Below are 23,922 nucleotides of genomic sequence, written 5' to 3' on the forward strand. Positions count from 1 at the left end.
TTGAGTGAACAATTTTTCAATTCCCATAGTATATAGACAATTGGTGTCATGTATTCTGTTACAACCAGTTGCAACAAACTATATCAATGTTGCAACATGCTCAATAGCATAATGTGTTGGCTAATATCTTAGCAATCCAAAATTCTTAAATGCTGACTGCTGTCGGCGGCGTGTTTTCTTCTCGCCGTTTATTGCCACACTGATGGCATATGTATTTTTTCGCCGTTTATGACCACGATAACTTATGTTTACTAGAAGCCCATAAATTCAGTATCTTTCTCTTCTAAAACAAGATTAATGTATCTCCAATTTCAATAATTCTTTGCCCGACATCATGGTAAAGCACCACCGTGCAGCACAAACTTGTTCAACATGAAGGAAAATTATAACAAGTTTTAAGATAAGTATGTTGTTATTTCCTCACATCGTGAGTCTGCAATTGATAGTTTCTTGTCAATGTTATCATCAGTTAGATTTTCTACTATTGTAAATAAAGCCCTAGGGTTAAAGCTGAAATTGTGAATTTTTTGCGTGAAGAATTCTTTTTTTGAATTATTAATTAGTGTTCTATATATAGATAAATATGATTGATAGGCTCCTAATCCCGCCTCCTAGTTGCGGGGCGGGATTTTTTCGCCAGTCTCTTTCTTACTTTCGTAAAGTCCGTTTGGCTTCCCTAATCTTTGAATTGTACCAGGGATTATGATTCCTCGACTTAGTAATAGTTTTAGTGATAATGGGGTTCAGTTTGTCAGCAATGGATTTTGTCAAGCTGTGCCAAGAATCAATGGCTTTATTGCTGTTTTCTAGATCAATATTTTCCAATATATGTTCCAATTCTGAGACTAAGTCTTCCTCTCTAATATGGCGGCGAAAAGAGAAAGTAGTCTTTTGATTATTTGAGTAAATTGGGTTCAGATCTGGAATGCCTCAGGGGTGAATCAAATTGTGATCAGACCAGGGTACTTTTATATTATTTATAGAAGATATGTTGAATTTGTTTTTGTCAATAAAGATTAAATCTAGTGTATGTCCAGCTTTATGTGTTGGTTCACCTATAATTTGTTCAAAGCCTAGTGCAGATAGTGTATCGATCAGAGGTTTATAGGTTGCGGAAAGTGATTGAGAGTTCACATGGAGATTGAAATCCCCTAAAATGAATGCCGGTTTATGTAATTTTAAGTTACTAGTCAATGCTTCAATGATTGGTGATGTAATGTGATCTAGTAATCTAGGGGGACAGTATATCAAGTAGATCTGAAGCCAATTTGACTTCTCCCAAAAACTTTTAAGTTCTAAAATTCTCCCCAAGCAGTACTTACTGATTCTTTTCAGCCACCAGCTAGGTGATCCTTTCCTCTCAGTGCTCCCAATACACTTCCTATTAGGAAAATAAAACAATTGCTGTCGATCCCTACACAGAAACTACACACTAGCAGAATGCCTCACTTCGGTCACATATGCAAAACACAGACAGACCCTCAGCAAATATAAAACATGGAAATCATGAAATAAATATAAATAGAAACCTGTAGACAAAAACTGAACTGGAAACTGCAACAAGCCAGGTTTTGTATGCAGGACAATGGAAAACAGAAACAGTACCATTTCTCATAAAACATTAAAGAATAAAATAAATTTTAAAATGTCAATCATAACAGTAACACCATGCCAATAAAAAGAATAAATATTTCAAAATTGCTGAATAGAACATCCAGTAATAAAAAACTGATACAAATTTTAAAAAATTTCCCAAACACCAACAACATTTTAAAACCGCAGATGCCTAGTGGTTAGAGCAGTGGGCTACGAACAGGAGACCAGGGTTCGAGTCCCGCTGTCACTCCTTGTGACGTTGGGCAAGTCACTTTACCCTCCATTGCCTCAGGTACAAACTTAGACTGTAAGCCCTCTGGGGATAGGGAAATACCTACAGTACCTGAATGTAAACCGATGTGATATCTCAGATCGAATGTCGGTATATAAAAATAAGTAAATAAATAAATAACATTCAATATTTAAAACCGAAGAAGGAATTAAAAAGTCTCCCGCTTTTCCATACCTTGGAACTTTTGATTCCAGTCACCCTGAGATTGTGGATTTGCCCAGTGTGGAGACAGGGGTGTGCACCCACACTCTCTTACCCATAAATGCTCCCTGATACTCATAATTGCTGTGTCACTGACTCACACACACTCATTGACTCAGACACATGCTGTCACACTTATTCACACGCTGACTCATGCTCGTACACACACTTGCTATCTCATGCTCACACATGCTCATTCACACACTTTCATACTCACATACTGACTCAGGCTCTCTCACCCTCACACATGCTCACAGACTCACGCTTACACACACAAATTGACTTTCACACATTCACTGACATACACTCATGCTCAAATGCTTACTGACGCTCATGTACTCTCTCATACTCGCGCACTGTGATGGATGGGATGCCTGTGAGCCCTAGCTCTGTAAGCTAGTGAATGCTTCCTGGAGATGGCAGACTGGAATTTCACCTATACCATCGCCTCTCCCGCAGTGTGAGCCCTTGGGTTCTGGTGTCCAGCAGAACTTAGGTAGGTCCCTAAGGCGGTTGAGCAAGTGGGAGTACAGAAACAAGCTGAGGTCAGGAAAGGCAGCAGGCAGGAGATACCAGGAACAGGCCAAGGGTTGGGGCAGGTGGCAAGCAAGCATGGTCTGGTCCAAGGCAGAGATCAGGTCCAGGCGGCAGGCAAGAGTAGCCAGGTCCAAAACAAAGGTCAGGTCTAGGTGGCAGGCAAGTGTAGTCAGGTCCAAGCCCAAAGCAAGAGGTCAGTATCAGGTGGTAAGGACAAGGATGGCTGAAGAAAGCTTGATAAGGCAAGGCTGGAAACAGGCATGCAGAGCAAAACATACTGCCAGAGCAGGAGACCATTCACGAAGACAGGGAGCAAGAGCCGCGACTAGGTTTAAATACCCAGCCGTGTGATGTCATCATGTCGTGCCAGCTAAAGACTTCCCGCCGTAGAGCCTTTAAGGTGTGCGCACATCTAAGGCCAGCGTGGTGAGGAAGGAGGAGCAGCGTCATGGCGGCATCACTGCAAAATACTCAAGGCCTCAGAGGTGAGTGTGGATGATTGCGGAGTAGACCCATGACCAGCATAACAAGACATGCACATGCTCTCCTGCTCTCACACACCTACTTAGTCATTCATGGTCACTGACTCACATGCTGTCTCTCACTCATTCTTCTCACCTCTGAATAAATTTAAAAAATTGGTTTAACTTACATTAGTGATCACAGGGACCCAAGCAAGGCCCCAAGAATAGGATCTCGAGGGGCTGCCTGTTGCTGCTCGGTGTACCCCCCTTGATATGGGAAGGGGTGGGCTGGAAGGCTCTGATCCTTGATTTTTTTCCCCCCAATTATTACTTTTGCTGCAGCCCAGCGTGAAAGAAGCCCAGTGGCTTAGAGCAAGGCGAGGAGTTGAACTGGTGGTAAGGCAGCAGCAACGGGCCTGCTGGCTGCTCACAGAAGCATGTAAGAGGACGAGCAAAAGAACGCAGCTCTCACTCTCGCATTGTTAGGATTTGTAAGTAAGTGGGCCCTTTGGCCGAGGTGAGAGATGGTACTGCCCAGGGGAGGAGCCCCACTGAGCCTCACCGTCGGGAGACGGAGCCTCGGCTGCGGGATGATACCCAGCAGATGTATAGGTGGAGAAAGCGAGGGTGACTCCAGGAGGCGGGCCACGGAGCAACAGCGTAGATGCTGACATCAGACTCAGCTCGTATGACTAGAGTCAGGCAATAGCTGTGGCACTACCTGAGGAGCGGGGTGCCGGTGAAAAGTTACAGTCACTGTAGTACACTGGGTCCGTAGAGATGGTAGACAAAAGGGTTCCTTGGTGGGAGATCACATCAGTGGTCCGCAGAGCCAGGGTACACCGGCGAGAGTCCCTCTAGAGATATCACTGCATGGGTCCGCAGAGCAGGGTAGACCCGGAGGTGGCGCCTCTAAGAATCCCGGCAATGGTCCACAGAGCGGGGTACACCGGAGAGGGTTCCCATGTTGATATCACAACAGGGTTCCACAGCGTGGTACTCACAGTGACTGAAGACAAGTAATAGTTCCGTAGAAAGCCTCGGGAAGCGAGGCAGGCAGGTGTCTGGGTTAAAGGCCCTCCGAGGAGCGGATAGCCAAGAGAAGAAGAAGAAGGACCCCCGAGGAGCGGGTACCTGATAGTCTCACACCACTGGAACAATGCTGAAGAGAGAGTAGGTAGTGAACTCATTGCCAAGTCGCTGGCTGTCTGGGCTGGCGAGTTTAAATATTGGAGTTAAGTGACGTCATCTCATGGGGACACCCCCGAGGTTCACGCCATGACGTGGTTAAAGCAGGTCGGGGAGTGCGAGCGCCTAGAGAACCCCGAGGGTAAGATGGCGGTTGGCAGCGAGCATTATGCTCTGGTAGGCCTGGGAACGGAGGCCGGAAGGCCGGTGGTAGCTGGCAGAGGTCGTGAGTTCGCCTAAAAGAGCCAAAGTAGTAAAAAGAGAGGTGAGCAGAAGTAGTCGCAGCTGTCGGCAGCCACGGAGTGTAACATGCATGCTCTCACACACACACACACAAGCTCTCGTCCTCACATGCTCTCCCCCACACACTAGCTCTCATTCTCATGTGCTCACACACACACACACACTTTCACATGCCTTCCCACTCTTGCACACAAACACAGTAGGCCTCTTCTTCAGCCAGGCTAGACTCCTTTGGCCTCCATGGGGACGGGATCCTGCAGTGGCCCTCTGATCTCCTGGCTGCCCTCTCCTTGCTCAGCTGCTGCAGGAATGGGATCCCACAGTGGCCCTCTAATCCCCTGGCTGTCCTCTCCTTACTCGGCCACCATGAGGATGGCATGCCATGGCGGCTCTGTCCTTTCTCGGGCAGGTGTGGGGATGGGATTCCGTGGTGGCCATTCTTCAAGCCTCTTCCAGTAATGAAAAAGAAGGCACTAGTGGGAGAGGGGACGCCATACTGCCACACCGGCACCGCGGGTTCATGGTGCCCCCCCCCCCCCCTCAATTATGGCACCCTGTGCAATCGCACGGGCCACACGCCCCAAAAGCTGGATATGTACCTGGGACCTCTTCAGATTTCACAGGGTGACTCAAGAATTTGTATCAATTGCAGGGCTGCTGAGGAAACAACTGAAAGCTGGCGGATTATCTGTTAATTGCTCTAGCCCCTCCTTTTCAGGAAGCATGCAGGGAACAGGAGAGAAGGGGGTGGACAAGGGAGCAGAGCAACTGTTTTCTCTTTTGCGCTGTCTGGTCCCATGTCACCTCCTCTCCTTCCTCAGGAAGCCTGCAGGGAACAGGATGCAAGGGCTAAGCCTGGACCAGGGGGAGCATGTGGAGGGAGTTGCAACACATTCAGTCCAGTCTGCAGTTGTCAGTCCAAGGCTCGGGATTCAGTTGGGGAGAATAAAGGTGCACAAGTCAGGGAGCTATGACTTACAGTCTGGGAGCAAACACTGCTGGAGTGAGGGTGGGAAGAAGGGAAGCATGCTGGGGCGATCCCTGGAGTGACCGGGGTGAGAAAGCTGATGAGCATTATTCCTCTTCCTCCCCCCAAGCAATAGTAACCTCAGGGTAACCACAACTCAGAAATTCCCAGGTATGTACAAGGCTGCTCCTCCCTATCAAATTGCTTGTGAGGAAAAGTGGAGATGAGTCAGAAAAATCATTTGATCAACCTGAACTCAGGAAAACTGAGACATGAAGAAGACTTGTCATTTATTTTCCAGACTTTAATAATAAAAACAAATTAGAGGATTAGAATAAAAAATATATATTCTCTTTTAAGGCAATAGTATTCTTTGCATTTGTTATGCAATTAGCTTCCGTTTAACCGCTGCTGCGTTTATAGGGGAGCCCCTGCCAGGCATGTGTGACAAGGGCAGCAAAGGCCTGGAGCTTAGTCAAGGAAAGAAGCGCTGTTTCTAGTGTGTGCCAGCGCTGAAATGAAAAGACTTTTCTCCCTGCCGGGGATATGCAGTGCCCTCTACTTTTGGCAGCATTTATATGCACTTGGCGAGGTCTGAGCAGTACCGAGCACTTGCAGTGCTGCTTGAAGGCAGGTCTTATTTACAAAAAAAAAAAAAAAGCCTTGGGCTCCCGTCGCTGTTCGCCGGGTTCCTGCTATCGGCCGTTTAAACTGTCACCGCGGCAAGAAAGTTCAAACCTCCCGCTCGTGACGAGGTCCCGGTCCCTCTGTAACCCTCCGCCTCATTCTATCCGCTAAATAGTCCCAACTTAGTCGAGGATAAAGGGCAGGCACCGGACGCTTTTCATTTTGTCCTTTGCAGATTCTGGCAGTTCTCTAGCGGGCAGCAGCGCAGGAGGAAAAGATTTCCAGACTTTTTGTGTGTGCGCCTGTCTGTCTGTCTGTCTGTGTGGGCCGGCGGAGCGGCGAAATCCTTGCGCGGCGAGGGCGTTTCCCCCCCCCCCCGCTCTGGCTTGAGCGACAGTTTTCGATGCGGTTCGGGAAGGGCAGCGGATTAGTGGTTTTGCAGTTCGTTTGTATCGTATTGAAATCAAATAAGGTAGATTTAGGCTCGTTTGAGATATATATATATATATATTTTCCAGATGTGATAAAATTGGTGCCTGCTGCAAGCGGGGAGATACATTATTAAAGAAAAATCTTCTTTGGCTTGAGGACAAAGGTGTCCGTGATTTATAAAGCAGACTTAAAATAAATAAATGAAATCCACTCGTTGGAGATGAAGTGCGGGGTGGCGCGACGTTATCTAACCTTTCATTGCTTGAGACCCGAAGACGTTTATTGCCTCATGTGCATCGAGCGAGGGAGGATGAAAACAATAAATAGTGTATTTTAAAGATAACGCCGTTAAAGGAGCTGGGGGAAAAGACGAGTAAAAGGGCAATAAGCAATATTAACTTTCGTTGTTTGAAAAAATTGTCAGTTCAGACCCAGCTCAGAGTATTCAACTGCACAGCTCAATACAAGGTTTTCATAACACTTCTGCAATTTAATAAATACCTGGAATATGTCTGGTTTTATAATTATGAACTAAGATCGTGATTTTGGACCACAGTTGATGATAGCGAATACATTCTTGATGAATCTAAATAGGGTAGAAGTATATTAAATGCAAATTATAAGGGTGCTAAAAGCCAAGAAACGACAAAGCAGGGATTAGGACAAGCTTTTTTCATCTTTTCAAAAGCAGCACCCTGAATAATGAATAAGTAGTCTACTAATACATGCCATGACACATTCAGTTTAATTACCCCTAATAAATGTATTACTGGTTTGAAACAAAGCTGATAAGGAGTGTTTTGTATATTTGATCACTTACAGAGCTCACATTTTATCTACATTTGCTTTATGACATTTTATTGATTTGCACACCCCCCCCCCCTCAAAGTACAGTTTTTCTGAATTTCTTAGCATATGGACAGGTGCATCCAAAAGCAGTGGGTTGTGCACCTCTACCAGCAGATGGAGATAGAGCACAGCTGACATCACAGTATATATATATATATATATATATATATATATACCCCTGCACTGACATCAGCCCGCTAGTGTTCTCTGACTATCCCTACGGAGGATTGCTTAAAAAAAAAAAAAGATTTTCTAAGAAACGGAGACTTATTGGCCCAGCTCTCCTATGATGATAACATATGGTCCCTCCCTCTGTTGAGAATTTCTGAGGTGATATCTTTGGATCTGTCACTCAGATGAGTGCCTTAATCTGGTAGCTGGTTTTTCAGCTGATGTGGACTTAGCCTTAAAAAAAAAAAAAAAGCTGAAGGTGCAGGCAGCTGAGCGCAACAGTGAAGGTCCTTGCCCTCTCCCCCTGCAGCCGGAGATTGACCTTATAGTAAAGAGTAATGTTCTGTCCCCAGCAGTGGGTACATGTTTGTATCTGTATAGACTGTAGTTTAACTGTATTTAGTGCAGCCCCTCCCTTCTGCTAATTCTTGATACTGAAACACTTTTTGTAACCTATGATAAAAGTCTGTGAGCCTTGCCTTTAAGAGGAGCCTTTGCCCTTAAGAGAAGCTCCCTCCTGCCTCCACTTTCTCTCACTATTGGAAGAGCTTGAATGCCCCTCAATCTAACTTGAGTCTTCCTAGGTGCCTTATAGGCTCAAGGGACTGCCCTTCATGCTCCCCCTGTGTCACATGGTTCTTAGGCTCGCTGCCATTGAACCTTGCCCCCCTGCCCCCAGCTTGTGCAGGCGTTTCCCTTAGCAGCTCAGGACGAAAGCACAGTCTTGCCCATGCGGGCTTCAGAGCTAGCAGTGCTCTGTAAAGCTCCCTGAAACAATCAAGTTTTTACTTCTTTTTTACTGCCTTCTGAAGACTACAGCCTCATATCCCTCAAGCTCCCTACCTCCACCATAAACCAACTCCTGCAACTCAAGAGACTTCCTTCTCCCTCCTGCTACCCTGTCTCCAGTTACCAAAGATCTTTGCCTTGGGGCTCACGTTTGAGATGCAACAATTGTAAGCAGAATCTACCTGTACAATAAATAATTTCAAACTTAAAGAATCTTTGTCTTGAGGACTGATTGGAAAGAAAGTTTATCTGCCTGGATGGCAAACTCGGATGTCTGTCTGATCCAGATCAAGTAATAAAAAAAACCCCAAACAAACAAAAGAGAGTAGAAAGGGAGTTAAGTAGGGATTCCTCCACCCTGATCTCCCTGCTGATCTAACTTTTGTTTCTGCCTCTGGGGGAACTTAGGGGACCTGGGACGCATGGGGGGTTGAGCAGCTTTTTGGCTGTCTTGTCTTGTTCGCTGCATGGTAGGCTGCTGCAGTGTTTCCACACGTATTTTCCTGTGCTAAGGCTGCCCTCTTCAGTTGCATCGGTTCGTGCTCGTGCGCCTAGTTGGGCATATAGGGGACCCTACCTGGGTGCTCAGTTGTGCGTGCACACACTTATTTACACGCACTATCTGAAGTGTCTTGTGGGAGCTTAGTTTTGTGCGCTTATCGAGGCACAGTATTGAGCACCTGTTTTGGGTGCTTAGGTTTTGCAGCACGTTTACAGCTGGGCAGACTCTCTTACCAGATGCCTGTTAGGAATGAAAAAGCATGTTGCATTAAAAATAAGAGAAGGTTATTTTAAACTTCTCACCCTCAGAAAGCTTAAACCTCTTTTGGCACCAGTGGAATTCAGAACTGTATTACAATCCTTGATGCTATCAAATATAGACTACTGCAACGCATTACTGCTTGGCCTCCCTAACAGCACTATTAGGCCTCTGCAAGTCCTACAGAATACGGCAGCACGCGTTTTGACCGGAACAAAAAAGTGTGAGCATATTACCCCCATATTGATTTCCTTACATTGGTTGCCCATAACATTCCGTGTACAATACAAGGTAGCATGCATTCTGCATAAGATAATACACGGAAATAATACAGAATGGCTTAATTATTCCATACACTTACATGTCCCACAAAGAGACCTTCAATCTAGTAAAAAGGGTCTCTTGTCTGTTCCCACGATCAAATCAGCAAGACTCATGGGCCGATACAGTAAAGTCCGCGGGAGATGTAATAATGCCTTATTGTTTTAGAATAATTTAATGTTACCAACATTTTATGGTATTAATTTGTTATTAATTGTATTCATGATACTATTGTATTTTCATTTAATTGTACACCGTTGTGATGGTCCTACGTCTGATGTAACGGTATAGAAAACCTAAATAAACTATAAACTTAGGGCGTATTGACAGACTGATGGTGCCTATAGTAAAGAAGCTTAAGCCCTTACCTTTTTGTGCTCCTTGTCATGTTCAGGCATCCCAGCCTGGCTTTCCTTCTAACTTGTGTCAGTGCTGTTTGAAGGTTCAGGGAGAATTGCCTTCATCTGATTTTAATAAACCCGGTTTTTCCTAGCCTGATGCAGGAATGGAAAAAGAGTTGCCAGAGGTGTTGCCTAATTTTGGGGCTCCTCTCACTGGTTAGTCAGTGGGGAAAGGTAGTTTAGTGGGCGCAGGTCAGATGTCCCCTGATTTTGGCATGGATCCCTCTGCCTTTTCTTGGGTAGACTTTTTTCAAGGACTGCAGTCCTTGGCCCTGGCCAATCTTGACAGATCAGGATCGCAGGCTGTGGATTCCTGCATGCCTGGTGCTGCGGGTAAGTGTCAGAGTACGCCTAGATCTGCTGCGGATCTCCCCGATAGGGACGCAGATGTCACGGATGATGAAGATGATCCTTGTTCTAAACTAATGTTGCTATACTCTTTTTCTGAGCTCTGTGTTTTCCTGTTGGCTCAGTGCTGGAATGGTTATCTGTTAATCAAGTTTTGTTAGTTTGTCCATAGTTGGTTTTTGCAGAGAATGATGGCAGGCTGATGCCAGTGCAGGGCTATATATACCTTGATGTCAGTTTTGCGCTGTCTCCATCTGCCGGTAGAGGCGCATAACCCGCTGGTTTTGGATCCACTTGTCCTTATTAAAGAAAAGGAAATGATCAGGAAAGTAGTAATTTCTCCTTATGCTGTGCAGGCAATCTTAACCACTCTTTCCCTCATTTTATGTATGTCTTAGAATTCCTGGTGTTTTTCTCTTAATCTTACAAAACTTTTGTTGTTGCTGTGTGTTTATATTTTAGGTGTCAAAATGGACAATCCAGATGAAGAGAGCATACCTTTGCCAACTCCTGAGGAGGAGACCCCATCAGTACAAAATACCGAGGAGATAGTTACAACTCCTCAGTCTCAAGTGACTGAGGCTCCTACTGACTCTGATCGACCATTGACATCTGAGGACATTCCTTCTCCTCTGTCAGTACCCAGTGGGATTATCAGTACCCAGCCTCGTCTCTCCATGAGTCCTGCTGGGTCAGCTAAAATTCTTTTGCCATCTGTCTCCTCTGTGAAGACACTGTCTGATAGTAGTGCTTCTAGTGCTGAACGTAGGCTTTCCAAATTTCAGCGTAGAGTCAGTGGCGTTTCAGGCATGCAGGAAGCACTGAAAGAAAAACAGGTTGTTTTTTTAATTATAAAACTACATTTTTGGTTTGTTTTGTATAAACTTATTGTTTCGAACTTCCTTGAGGTAGGAAAGTCTTATATCATTTGTGATTTGCAATGAACCTGCCATACCTAAATTTCTAATTCAGAACAATTTCTGGCAGGGTTGGGCTGGTGGCTAAATAGTAGCACTGTCATGCAGAAGACCTAAATTCAGTTTCTGGAACTGGCCTTTCCTGATTGGGCTAGAAGTTTTGGGAATGATGCACTTCCTGTGGAGGAAATCTCAGCCATTGCACAAAAGCAGCCCATACAGGTGGGATTCATAAGTGATTACCTGCTGGGTTTTAATGAAGTTGTGTTTTGAGGCCCCTTCCTAGAGCTGTTGCTGTGGTGGCTGTGTTATAGGAATGGGAGGGTAACAAATACAAAGTAAGAAAAGAACTGCCAAGCAATTTGTCTGAACATTTTTTCCTAAAATACTCACTATGACTGTAAAACACTCTAGACCCATCAGCTCTGGATGGGGCAATTCTTTGCAGGGGGGAGCCAATCTGGACTTTGGAGTGCATGCACAGCTGTGGTAGCTCTGCCTCCTAATGTGTGATATCACGTCCTCTACATTCTGGCAGGTCATTCCCCACCAGTGGGTTACACACTTCTGATAGCAGATGGAGACGGAGCAAAGCTGACGTCACAGCTATAAAGTCCCGCTCCAACATCAGCCTGCCAGTATTCTCCGTCTTCAGCAGATGGTAGACATACATTTCCCTATGGGGGGATTGCCTTTGAGTAAAAGATAAAGAAAAGAAAAAGTACAAAAGTTCATACATAATTAAAACCTTTCAGGTGTCTGAAGTTCTGTATCATTTCTCCCTTGCACCTCCTCTCTTTCAGGGTATACATATTTAGATCTTTCAGTCTTGCAATACTGACCCCACACCATTTTGGTCATCCAGGTGAGGCCTCACCAAGGAGCTGTACAAGGGCATTATCACCTCCTTTTTCTTACCAGTTATTCCTTTCTATGCAGCCTGGCATTCTTTCTGGCTTTAGCTATTGCCTTGTTACATTGTTTCACACATCACCGGTTTGAGATACTAAACTGTTTGTGGGCACTATTATTCCTGTTATCTTTTTTTTTTTTTTTTTTTTTTTTTTAATGATTTCCAAATGTTGAGTAGGGACTGAAGCTATTTAAGCTATTTTTATTTTTTGTCTTTGCAATGACTGTAGCTTTTATATGTTACGAATAGTAAAAGCTCTTCTTATACTATGAAGTATAGGAACTGTGTGTAATTAGATAAATGGCTTGCTGTAAGGCAAACTATGTAGCATAATTGTGGGATTAGAGCATGGAGTCTCCATGTTTCATAGTTTTAAGGTTTTAACCCTTAAAGACTACACTACCATCCCCGGCTGGAGAGGCCAATTGGTTAGCATGGTTGTATGTGGGTAATGAAGGGAAGACATACTGCTAGAAAAGCAAGTTTGCTTACCGTAAACAGTGTTTCTGTACATAGCAGGATGAATTAACCATGCTGTCATGGGAATTGCCAATCAGGCCCGAGATGCGGAGCTTCCAAAGCGATGTCAGAGCTTTGCTCTGAGGCTGCGTGTGGTTTTCCGTGCTCGGATCAACTTTCCTCAGTCTGTGATAAAGCAGGCGTGGTCGTACAATAACGACTGTCGACTGTGCAGGGAGGTGGGTGGGTCAGCATGGCTAATTCACCCTGCTATCTATGGAAACAAAGTTTACGGTAAGCAAACTTGCTTTTTCCTGTCGATAGCAGGGCTGAATTAGCCATGCTGTCATGGGAGTGCAAAGCTCCCTAGCACGCTGCACTGAATTGTGTCAGTTCATGTAGTGGGTGCGACGTGCTGGTAGTTATGTGCCAGTCGACCCCGCCGGTGGCTTTTGCAACTTGGCATCATCTCCCGTCTGCTGGTCTAAGCAGTAATGGGAAGTGAATGTGTGAAGAGATGCCCATGTGGCGGCCTTACAAATGTCCAGTGGTGGAACGTGTTTAAATGAGCCAATGAAGCTGCCATTGCCTTGGTTTGATGAGCGGTGGGAAGTAAAAGTAACTTGGACTGCCGTTTTTCATAGCAGAAGAGTATACATTGAGTAGTCCAGCTAGAGATAGTCTGCTTCGCTACTGGAAGTCCCAGAGCATTTGGACTGAAAGATACAAATAGTTGTGAAACTCTGTTAGGCGAGTGTGTTCATTGCTTATAGTAAGCCAACGTTCTCTTGCAGTCTAGTGTGTGCAGAAGTTTTTCTCGTTAGTTCTGATGGGGTTTTGGACAGAACGTAGGTAGTTCTATGGATTGATTCAGATGAAATTGGGATACCACCTTTGGCAGAAGGGTGGGAATGGTTCGAAGGAGTACTTTATCGTGGTAGAACTGTAGGTATGGGGTATATTGGTTCAAATGGGGGTAGCATTAACTGTTCGAGGACCAGGTTGAGGTTCCATGGTACGGGGGGTTTTGTGACTGGAGGGCCAAGGTGAGTGAGCCCCCGGAGGAATCGCAAAACCATCGGATGATGGGAGATCGGTTGTCCTTCATGGAGCTGGTGGAAGGCAGCTATGGCACTAAGGTGGACCTGGACGGAAGCAGTGGCAAGACCTGCTACGTATAATGTATGTAGATATGTGAGGAGTATGTCCGGGGTGCAGGTGAGTGGGTCCTCTCTGTTCGACATGCATCATGCTGCATAGCGTCTCCATTTGAGCTGATAGTTGCGTCTCGTGGATGGCTTTCTGGAGGCCAAAAATACGTTTTGTACAGAAATGGAAAAACTGTGTTCAGCGAGAAGGAGCCGCTCAACCTCCACGCAGTCAGATGTAAGGAGGTGTGGAGTGAGTGTAGGAGGGAACCTTCCTCTTGTGACAGGAGGTCTTCTCAATTCGGTAATCGAAAGGACTCCGCTGTCGAAAGCCGGAGGAGGTGAGCCCGAGCCGCCTTCTTTGTTGATGTAAAACATGGCTACCTGGTTGTCCGTGTAGACCATTACCCGATGACCCCGTAGTTGGGAGACAAAGGTCCGTAACGCGTAGCATATCGCTTGAAGATCTAGGAGGGTGATTTGATACGACTTTTCCTGTCATGTCCACAGGCCTTGTGGCTGCAGGTGGTTGAGATGTGCCCCCCAGCCTTTGTGGGAGGCATCCGTGGTGAGTACTGCATTGTGAGGTAACAGCAAGAATGGAGCGCCCTTGCTGAGCATCCGTGCGCGTAGCCACCAGTCTAGTTCCCTGGACATGGCAGGTGTTAGGGATACCGTCGTCGTCAGGGGTTGGGAATGGTGTCGCCATTGTTGTTTGAGATCCCATTGGATGTGGCGCATGTGAAGTCTGGTAGTGGCCACTGCATGAATGGCTGCTGTCATGTGTCCCAGCACTGATAGAATTTGAAGAGCCGAAGGCATCGGTGTGCGGTGGAGGCACCGGAAAAGCTGACCCATCGTGATTCTCCTGTCGTGTGGTAGGAAAACTGTGCTGTGTTGTGTCTAAGATGGCTCCTATGAACTGAATCCTTTGGACAGGTTGCAGATTGGACTTTTGGTAGCTGATGTTGAGGCCCAACTGATTTAGGTGATGTATCGTGAAGGTTTTGTAGTAGCGTCTGTGGGATGGATGCTATTAGGAGCCAATCATCCAGGTAAGGAAAAATTATAATTCCCCACTGATGAAGGAACGCCACCACCACTGCCATGCACTTGGTGAATACCCTGGGTGCAGTCGAGAGACCGAAGGGAAGTACTTTTGTATTGAAAGTACTGGCCATGAACTTGAAAGGATAGGTATTGCCAGGAGGAAGGATGTATTGGAATATGTACAGTTTATTCGATATGTTCCATGTTCCATGTTCCATGTATGTTCCATGTAAACCGCCTTCCCGGCGATAGTTTTCTCTGTTAATTGTGAACCGGAGTGATATGTATTGTATACAGGAACTTCCGGTATATAAAAACCTAAAAATAAATAAATAAATAAATAAATAAAAATAAATAAATAAATATGAGTGTATGCATCCTTGAGATCTATTGAACACATCCAAGCTGTGGGTAGAATCAGGGGTAGTATGGATTTGAGAGATATCATCTTGAATTTTCCTTGGCAATGAATTTGTTGAGGTCTCGGAGATCCAAAATAGGACGTAGATCTTCGGACGTCTTTGGAATGAGGAAGTATGGGGAGTAGAACCCCGTGCCGTGGTTGGATGGAAGGAGGCATTGAATCGCCTGTTGATGAAGTAAGGCAGACACTTCCTTTTGCAACTGCACGAGGTTGGATCTGGGCCCTCTGGATGTGAGGTGAGGAAGGGGGTGGTGGGCTCAGGAAAGGGATTTGAGATCCCATGGACAATGTCTAGAACCACTGATCCGATGTTATTTTCTCCCACTGCTGAAGGTGAGTTGTTATGCCTCCTGCCAGTACCTGATGTGATGGTGGCAGAACGAAGTCTAAAAGAGGGGTTAGATTTCGCTGCGGTAGCGGGTTGTTATGTTGCTGGATGCTGAGGTCGCTGATGGCCTCTGTGGTTTTGGGATGCTTATGTTTGTTGCCGTGGAGGAGGTTGATACGGTGGCGCTCGGTATGAGGTATAAGAACGGTATGGGTGTCGCTGGAAGGATTGTCTTCTGTAGCCCCTGGACGCAGGGTAGGGTTGTGAAGTGGTGAGAGATTGTACCGCTACCGACTGCTCTTTGAGTTGCGCAATTGTCTCCTGAAATTGTGAACTGAAGAGATTATCTCCTTTGCAGGGCAAATTGGCTAGATTTTCATGTACATCTGTTCTGATGGTGCTAGCGCGAAGCCATGCGACTCTGCGCGCCGCAATAGCCGCCGCCGCCGAAACCCAGGAGGAGGCCTCAAAGCCCTCGTACACGGGTCGCAGTAAATGCCGTATGGCTTCTTTGACGTCTTGCATCAAGATCGGATCTGCAGGCGTCGGCGACTGCGATTCTGAACACTGTTTAAGGCGCTGTACACATTCATATAAGAAATTGCCATGCTGGGTCAGACCAAGGGTCCATCAAGCCCAGCATCCTGTTTCCAACAGAGGCTAAACCAGGCCACAAGAACCTGGCAATTACCCAAACACTAAGAAGAGCCCATGCCACTGAAGCAATTAATAGCAGTGGCTATTCCCTAAGTAAATTTGATTAATAGCCATATATATACTGAATGATATAGAATTGATGATGGCCTATCTGGGCAGCTAACATTGAGGCCTGAAAGGTTCTCTTAGCAAAGTCATACAAAGATTTCAAGGCTCAACCCGGGGGGAGTGGACGAGTGAATTTTTTATTTTTGGGCCCGCGCCATGGCGGATTCCACCACCACGGAGGCATGGGGCAATTGAGTAGGCATGTAGTAGGATGACTTTTGCATCTTGAACTTAAAGTCTGTTTTCCTAGAGACTGCCGGTAGCAAGGGTGACTCCCACGAACGTTCGAGAACCGAAACTAGAACCTTATGTGCTGGCAACGCTGTTGGTTCTGCCGGAAGGTCAAAGATTTTGAGGAGTCCTAGGGTGTCAGCTCTAGGGTCTGATACCTTTTGTATATCGAGATTGAGTACCTTTCCCATTTTTTCCAAGAATTTAGGATAAGTAAGGTCCTCGGGCAGAAAGTACGGTTCAGCAGGTTGCTCTTCTGGCTCCAAGGGATATCCCGTAGACGAGTCGGGAGTTGTAGTGTGACCCGTAGGTAATGTAGGATGGAAAGGAAAGTCCTGAGGTGTCGGTACTGTAATGAGGACTGGAATGTTAACCGGAGTCAGTGGTGAAGGCGTCTGTGAGGCCTGGACCTATCGTTGCAGAGACGGCAATGCAGCTAATAGTATATCAGAGTCCGGAGGGAGCGTATTAGTATCTCGTGTGTGAGGGGAATCCAACGGCTTCCGTTTCTTTGAAGGCGGTTCTTGTAAACCGGTCCTGCTAGTGTGGGTTTTTGAAATCGATGACATGTCAGAGTAGACCTTGAGAGATGAGGAGGGAGAGCGAGGAGTCGGCACCGGAACTAGTTCTTCGCTGGAGTCTGGTGAGGAAGGCACACTGAACTCCAAGGGCAGAAATCCCTCTTCATGGGAAGTGTGATGTATCTTCCAAGGTTGAGGGGCAAGAGAATATCGATCCCTAGCCTTCTTCGTCTTAGTGGCCACAGAAGGTGCTTGTGTCTGTGGTGTTGAAGAAGCGGTGGTGTGCATCGGTAACTGCGATGATTGCGTCGTGGTCTTTTTTGATCCCGACTCAGTAGACCTCTTTTTGTGTTGATGCGGTAAGATGCGTCGATGTAGTTGGCGTCGATCGATGTGTCGGCGTCGACGCATGGTGCAATTTCAGTCCTTCTGGCACCGTCGACGCATGCACCAGTGGATGCGATGGTACCAACGGCGTTGTCTGCTTCGTGTTGATCGAGGGGGTAGATACGGTCTGCGCCGTGGTACTCCATTGACGGCCGCCTCGTCAATGCTGATAACTCCCTTTGACTCCTTACTCGGTCCCGAGTAGAGTCCCTGCTTCTGGATGTCTCTGGACGATTTTCCTGTCCTTGATGGCCTCCAGGCCTGGAGGTAGAGGGCTTGACAGAGGCCGCTCGGTGCTGCTGCCTCTTTGGCAGCTCCACTCACACCCTTAACTAAGAAGGGTGCAGAAACTAAAAACTGGACCAAGGATGCTATCCAAGCCTTCAAGGATGAACTCCTTTTTGGGAAACTTGAACACCACCCAGATCCATTCAAGCCATTTATTCTGGAGGGAGATACATCTACCTTGGGGGTAGGAGCTGTCCACCTGCAAGATAACCATTATGGTACTCTTGTAACCTGTTCCTATTTCTTGAAAAAAATTCTGTCACAGAAGAACTATACCATTGATGATCATGAGCTGCTAGCAGTCAAGCTAGCCTTAGAGGAATGGAAACATCTGGATGGAGCTAAGCATCCAGTGACCATTCATATGGATCACAAAATACCTCCGTCAACAAATTCCATAACAGATGATCGCTCTACTATTACCTATGCTTCACTCCCCCCCCCTTCCCTCCTCCCCGATCTCCCCCTCCAGTTCCCCCCATGCATAGATTTTCTACAATGTCGCCCCGAGTTAACCCTCCCATCACCCGCTTTTCCCCTCCCCCCCCCCCTCCGGCCTTCCCTTCCGCCCTCCTCTCCCTGTCTACCAATCCTGTATCTTAGAAACCTGCCATCAGTCTAGGCTTATTTATAAACCCTAGTTGACCTGTGAGTCCCTAGCTAAAAGTAATCACCTTCTGCTATTCTATGTTCAGTTAAAAGTTTTCGATGACCTGTTCTATGTAACAAGTTTTGTTTTACTGTAAACTGGGGTGAAGGCTTATTGCTAAACCTCGGTATATAAAAAGCTCCACATAAATAAATAAATAAATTGAACACGTAGCACAAGCATAGAGGCTGAATCTCCAGCAAATCTGCTGGTCGTTGTTCTTTAATTGGTTTGACTTTGAGTTTCAGTACCGTCCAACTGAGAAGAACCAACAATCCAATGCCCTGTCACGCTCCTTTGATACAGAGGGCTCTCTGGAATCTCCACGGCATATCATCAGCCCTGCAAATATTGTGATTGCTGTTGAATTTAGTCCCTGAAGGCAAGCCTATAATTACCTACAGTCTACGTCAAAAGGTTCTTTACTGGGCTCATGACTTCCATTTGGTGGGTCACCCAGGTATCACCCGAACATTGGAGTTAATCTTCCAACAGTACTGTTAGCCACAGATGAAAATCAATGTAAAGCATTACTTAGGTATATTTGATTCTTATGTGTCTGTGCTTTGTGATTTGTATTTTTTATTACAAAATTGTAGGTTTTTGTTGTTTTTATGGAATAATATGTATTTATTTATTTGTTTTCTATTTATTCAATTTTACAATAATTTCAAGAATCACTTGAATTGAAAAATACATACTTTGCAGCCTTAAACAACAAAAAGAAAGAAGTAAGAATTAGAACAAATATTTCTCCTGTAAGATTAAATATTACACTAAATTTTTTAGGAAAAAGGAAAAATCAGCTACAGAGCATATAAATCAAGCCCTCAAACATAGGTCCAATATGTACACAATCTCAGGAAATGTTTAAAAAAAAAAAAAGAAGTAAATTAAGATAAAGGGGTAGCAGAACAATTTTTTGATAGACAAGTTACACTTCTAGAAGTGCATATTCAATTTACACAAGTAGAGGGCACCACTTTATCCTTCTTACTGGTTATAAAGGACATTAATTGAGAGGGTTGAAGAAAAATATAGGAATTGCCCTGAAATTTAATCAGGCATTTTCAGAGAAATTTCAACAAAAATAACCCTCCCAATTCCCAAATCTGAGGTTTCAGAAGAAGGAATTTATTTATTTATTTATTCGCTTTTTTTATACCGAAATTTAGCTATAAGCCTTCACTCCGGTTTACAGATACAACAACTTAGTACATTATGGTAACAAGTGAAAAAAAATGGTATAACAGAGAACAACTTGGGTGGCATTTAACAGCTTAACTTAACTAACATCAAATTAACAATTAAGGTTTTAACTGATAAAATCCTAGGAAACAGTGTTTAAGTCATATGTTGATCAGTGAGATGGGTGTATGAGAACTAGTTTTATAAAGCTTATGAGAAAAATCTTGTCTGTGTTCTGTGGGCTAACTGATTTCATAACCTTGTCTTGGTATTGTTCTCTCATAACCGAGGGCGGTTATGCAATGTTTATGTGGTATTTGGTTAGCCAATGCCATCTTTGAAAGTTTGAGTGTAGATCCATGTTTTGAGCTCTTTTTTGAATGTTTTGATGATGTTTTGTGAGCTCAGGTAATCTGGGAGTGAGTTCCATAATTTTGGTCCAGCAATAGAAATAGCTCTGTTTCTTGTGTTTGATAGTTTGGCTATTGGAAGTGGTGGGATTACTAGTTGTATTTTACTTGCGGTTCTTGTCATGCGCTGTGATCTGTGTATCTGTATGATGTTGTTGAGGGCAGTGTTATCTGTCTTGTATATTGCATTGTGTAGGATTGTCAAGATTTTAAATTCAATTCGTTTCTCAATTGGTAGCCAATGTAGACTGTTGAGGACTGGGGTGATGTGGTCTGATCTTTTTTTGCCGGTTATGACTCTAGCTGCAGCGTTCTGTAGCAATTGTAGCGGTTTTAAGGTCGTCTTTGGGAGTCCTATCAAAAGAGAGTTGCAATAGTCGAGGCCAGTGAGAATGAGTGATTGTAGTACTGTTCTGAAATCTTGGTGGTGAAGTATCGGTTTTAGGTGTTTAAGTATTTGAAGCTTGTGGAAGCCTTCTTTGGTTTTTGTTGAGATGTGTTTTTTGTAGTTGAGTTCACTGTCAACCCATATACCTAAGTCTTTTACACTGTCTTTTAATTGTATATGTTTGTTGTCTATTTGTATGGAGTAGTTGGTTTTTGAACTTGCGTCGTTTCTTTCTATTAGAATGCATTCTGTTTTGTTCATGTTGAGGCACAACTTTAGGTGGTTTAACATGTTTCTGATTGATTCAAGGTGAGAGGCTGCTAATCTCATTGCATCTTCGATGGTGGAGGTTGTATGTCGTCAGCGTACATATAGAATGTAATGCCTAGACCAGAGATGAGTTGGCAGAGTGGGAGTAGGTATATATTAAAGAGTATAGCCGATAGTGCGGAACCTTGTGGCACTCCTGTTTCAAGAGGGATTGAGTCGGATGAGTTGTTGTTGATACTGACTTTGAAATAACTGTTTTTGAGGAAAGATGTGAAACAGTCTAGTGCTTTGCCTGGGAGACCAATGTTTTCTAGCCTTGATATTAGGTTTTTGTGATCTATTTATTTATTTATAACTTTTTTATACCGAGGTTCAGGTAACAGAGTTATTTATTTATTTATTTAGCATTTTTATATACCGAAATTCATGTAGCAGAGTTACAAATCAATTCGGTTTACATATTAACATTAACTTGGATGTAAGAATGCTGTTACATAGAACAAGGAGTATATAACTTGGAACAAATAAACTGGGAGGCTGTTATTACCACTTATCACTCCGGTTTACATTCCAACAGGCAATAAATAATGACAATAATATGTCTTACAAAGAACAAGGAGGCGAACAACTTGGAATAAACATCACTAGGAAAGAAACAATGTGTACAGGTAGAAAGAGGTGGACTTGAGGGGATTCAATCCAAAAGGGGAAAGTAGACTAATGGAGGAGGAGAAAGAGAAGTTAATAAGGCTGATTAAACATGAGAAAGGGCCCTGTATAGGGACAGTTTGTGGAAGCTGTGGAGCAACTTGACTTTATGGGAAAGCTTGGCTGAATAGCAAAGTCTTGAGTCTTTTTTTGAACGTGATTGTGCAATGTTCCAGCCTGAGCTCAGGAGGGAGAGAATTCCACTGCTTGGGGCCCGCGGTGGAGGAAGATCTTTTTCTTAAAGATGTTTTGATAGGAGGTGCCTTAAGAGTGTCTCTCTGTGCTAATCTTAGCGGACGGGAGGAGGTGTGAAGTTGAAGAGGAATTCTGAGGTCCAGTGGTGTGTTGTTGTGAATGGCTTTGTGGATGATGGATAATAGTTTGTAGCGGATTCTAAATTTGACTGGGAGCCAGTGAAGCTTCTTTAGAATCGGAGTTATATGGTCCCTTTTGTTGGACTTTGTGAGAATCCTTGCAGATGCATTTTGTAACAACTGGAGAGGCTTTATGGAGTTGTCTGGAAGGCCTTGTAGGAGTGAATTACAATAATCTATTTTTGAGAAAATGATAGATTGTAACACTGACCTGAAATCATAGAAATGGAGGAGGGGTCTTAGCCTTTTTAAAACTTGGAGTTTGTAGTAGCACTCTTTAACCATGTTGTTGATGAAGCCTGTGTAACTCAGTTGATTATACACGACGACCCTGAGGTTTCTAACCCGGGGGGGAAAAGTTGGGAGCGCTGAAAGGTGTGAGCTGTTTAGTGGAAGATTGCCGTCCTGTGTAATCAGAAGGAACTCTGTCTTGTCGGTGTTGAGTATCAAGTTGAGGTTTGAAAGGAGGTTATTAATGGAGAGTAGGCAGGAATTCCAAAAGAGTACGGTTTTGTGCAGTTAATCTGTAATCGGTATGAGGATTTGGATGTCATCTGCATATAAGTAATGGGTTAGCTTTAGCTCAGCAAGGAGATGACAAAGCGGGAGAAGGTAGATGTTGAATAAAGTTGGGGATAACGATGATCCTTGAGGGACTCCTAGGGTGGAGCTGAATGGTGGGGACTCTTTGCTGTTGATCTTGACTTTGTAGTATCTATTCTGGAGGAAAGATTTGAACCAGTTAAGGGCTGTGTTTTTGATGCCGATCTCAGATAATCTTTCGATGAAACACTCATGGTTGACTGTCAAAGGCGGCCGATAAGTCGAGGAGGATGAGCAAGCAGGTCTGTTTTTTTTCTAGATTCATGAGGATGTTGTCAGAGTGATAAAAGAAGTGTTTCGGTGCTGCGGGATTTACGGAAACCAAGTTGCGCCGGGGAGAGGATGTTGTTATTGTCAAGGAATTCAGAGAGTTGTTTGTTGACTATTCTTTCCAGAATTTTAGCGATGATCGGGAGATTAGCAATCGGGTGAAAGTTAGCTGGGTTGTCTGAAGAAAGGTTTGTTTTTTTTTAATAATGGTTTTAAAATGGCAAGTTTGAGGGGTTCGGGGACAAGACCATGAGATAGTGAGGCGTTGATGATCTGAGCGATAGGCTCAGATCATCTGCAGTGTCGAATACAGTGTCGAATATCGATAGGCTCAGATCATTTACAGTGTCGAATGCAGCCGAGCGGTCCAGAAGGATTAATAAGTGGTTTATTTTATTATCAAGACCTCTTATTATATTATTTGATAGGTTGAGTAGCAGGGTTTCCGTGGAGTGGTTTTTTCCTAAAGCCGTGTTGTGAGGGATGCAGGATGTTGTTGATTTCAAGGTGATCATTGAGCTGTTTCAGGGCTGCTTTCTCTGTCAGTTTTGCCAGTAGGGGTAAGTTGGAGATTGGGCGGCAGTTGTTCAGATCGTTTGGGTCTAGATTTTTTTTTCTTTAGTATTGGTTTGATTGTTGTGGTTTTTAGTTTGTCTGGTAGTTCACCTTCTTCAAGGGATTTGTTAATTATTGCTGCTATCGTTGGAGCAATGGAGTGGGCTATTTCCTTTAGGTCTCGTGTTGGGATGATGTTCAGATCGTGGCATGCTGGGTTTATTTTTCTTATCATTTTTTCTGTTTCTATGGTTGATATTGGATCGAAGATAGACCATGGTATTATATTTGGTCATTTTCGACCTGGGATTTGTTGGTGGCTCCGTTTATTTTACTTATCTTGTTTTTGAAAAATATGGCCAGTCCTGACTTAGGTTTTTGGATGTATTTGAGGGGGCATTGTTGTTTTCAGATATGAGGTTGTTTATGAAATTGTAGAGAGATTTGGAGTTATTGGTGGAGTGTTTGATCTTTTGACTATAGTATTCTCGTTTAGTGTTGTGAATCATTTTTTTATAGATGGCGAGTTGTGTGCGAGATCTTTGCAATGTCAGGGGACATTTGTTTTTTTGCCAATCCTTTTTTTTTTCCTAAGGTTGGCTTTCATAGCTTTTAGTTGAGTGTTCTACCATGGGTTGTTTCTTTCTCTATTGTTCTTTATCCATTTTAGTTTTTCAGGGTTTATGTTGTTTAGTTTTTCAGGGTTTATGTTGTTTGCAGAGGAGTTGCAGAGGAATTGTTGTCGTCTCCTCTGCGTCGCTCTCGCAAGATCGGGGAAAATCTGGAGTCTACAGCCAAGAAAAGATTCAGTACGGTGGGAAAAAATATTTTTTAAAAATCCACTCCCTATCAGATTCCATCAAAAACAGCACAATTAAAGTGAATGGTGT

The 23,922-nt window shown here is 44.3% G+C and overlaps 1 protein-coding gene across 1 annotated transcript in view; it reads left to right on the forward strand.

Annotated features, from left to right (window-relative positions):
• Positions 1-23,922, forward strand: part of DNAH8 (dynein axonemal heavy chain 8) — a 1,926,251-nt gene that overhangs the window by 11,841 nt on the left and 1,890,488 nt on the right. Inside the window, 1 exon segment of the mRNA XM_029592920.1 lies at positions 10,649-11,022. Within this exon segment, the coding sequence (XP_029448780.1) occupies positions 10,657-11,022 (366 nt within the window). The 5' untranslated portion in view covers positions 10,649-10,656.

This window comes from Rhinatrema bivittatum, chromosome 3, assembly GCF_901001135.1.
Source record: "Rhinatrema bivittatum chromosome 3, aRhiBiv1.1, whole genome shotgun sequence".
Taxonomy (NCBI): Eukaryota; Metazoa; Chordata; class Amphibia; order Gymnophiona; family Rhinatrematidae; genus Rhinatrema; species Rhinatrema bivittatum.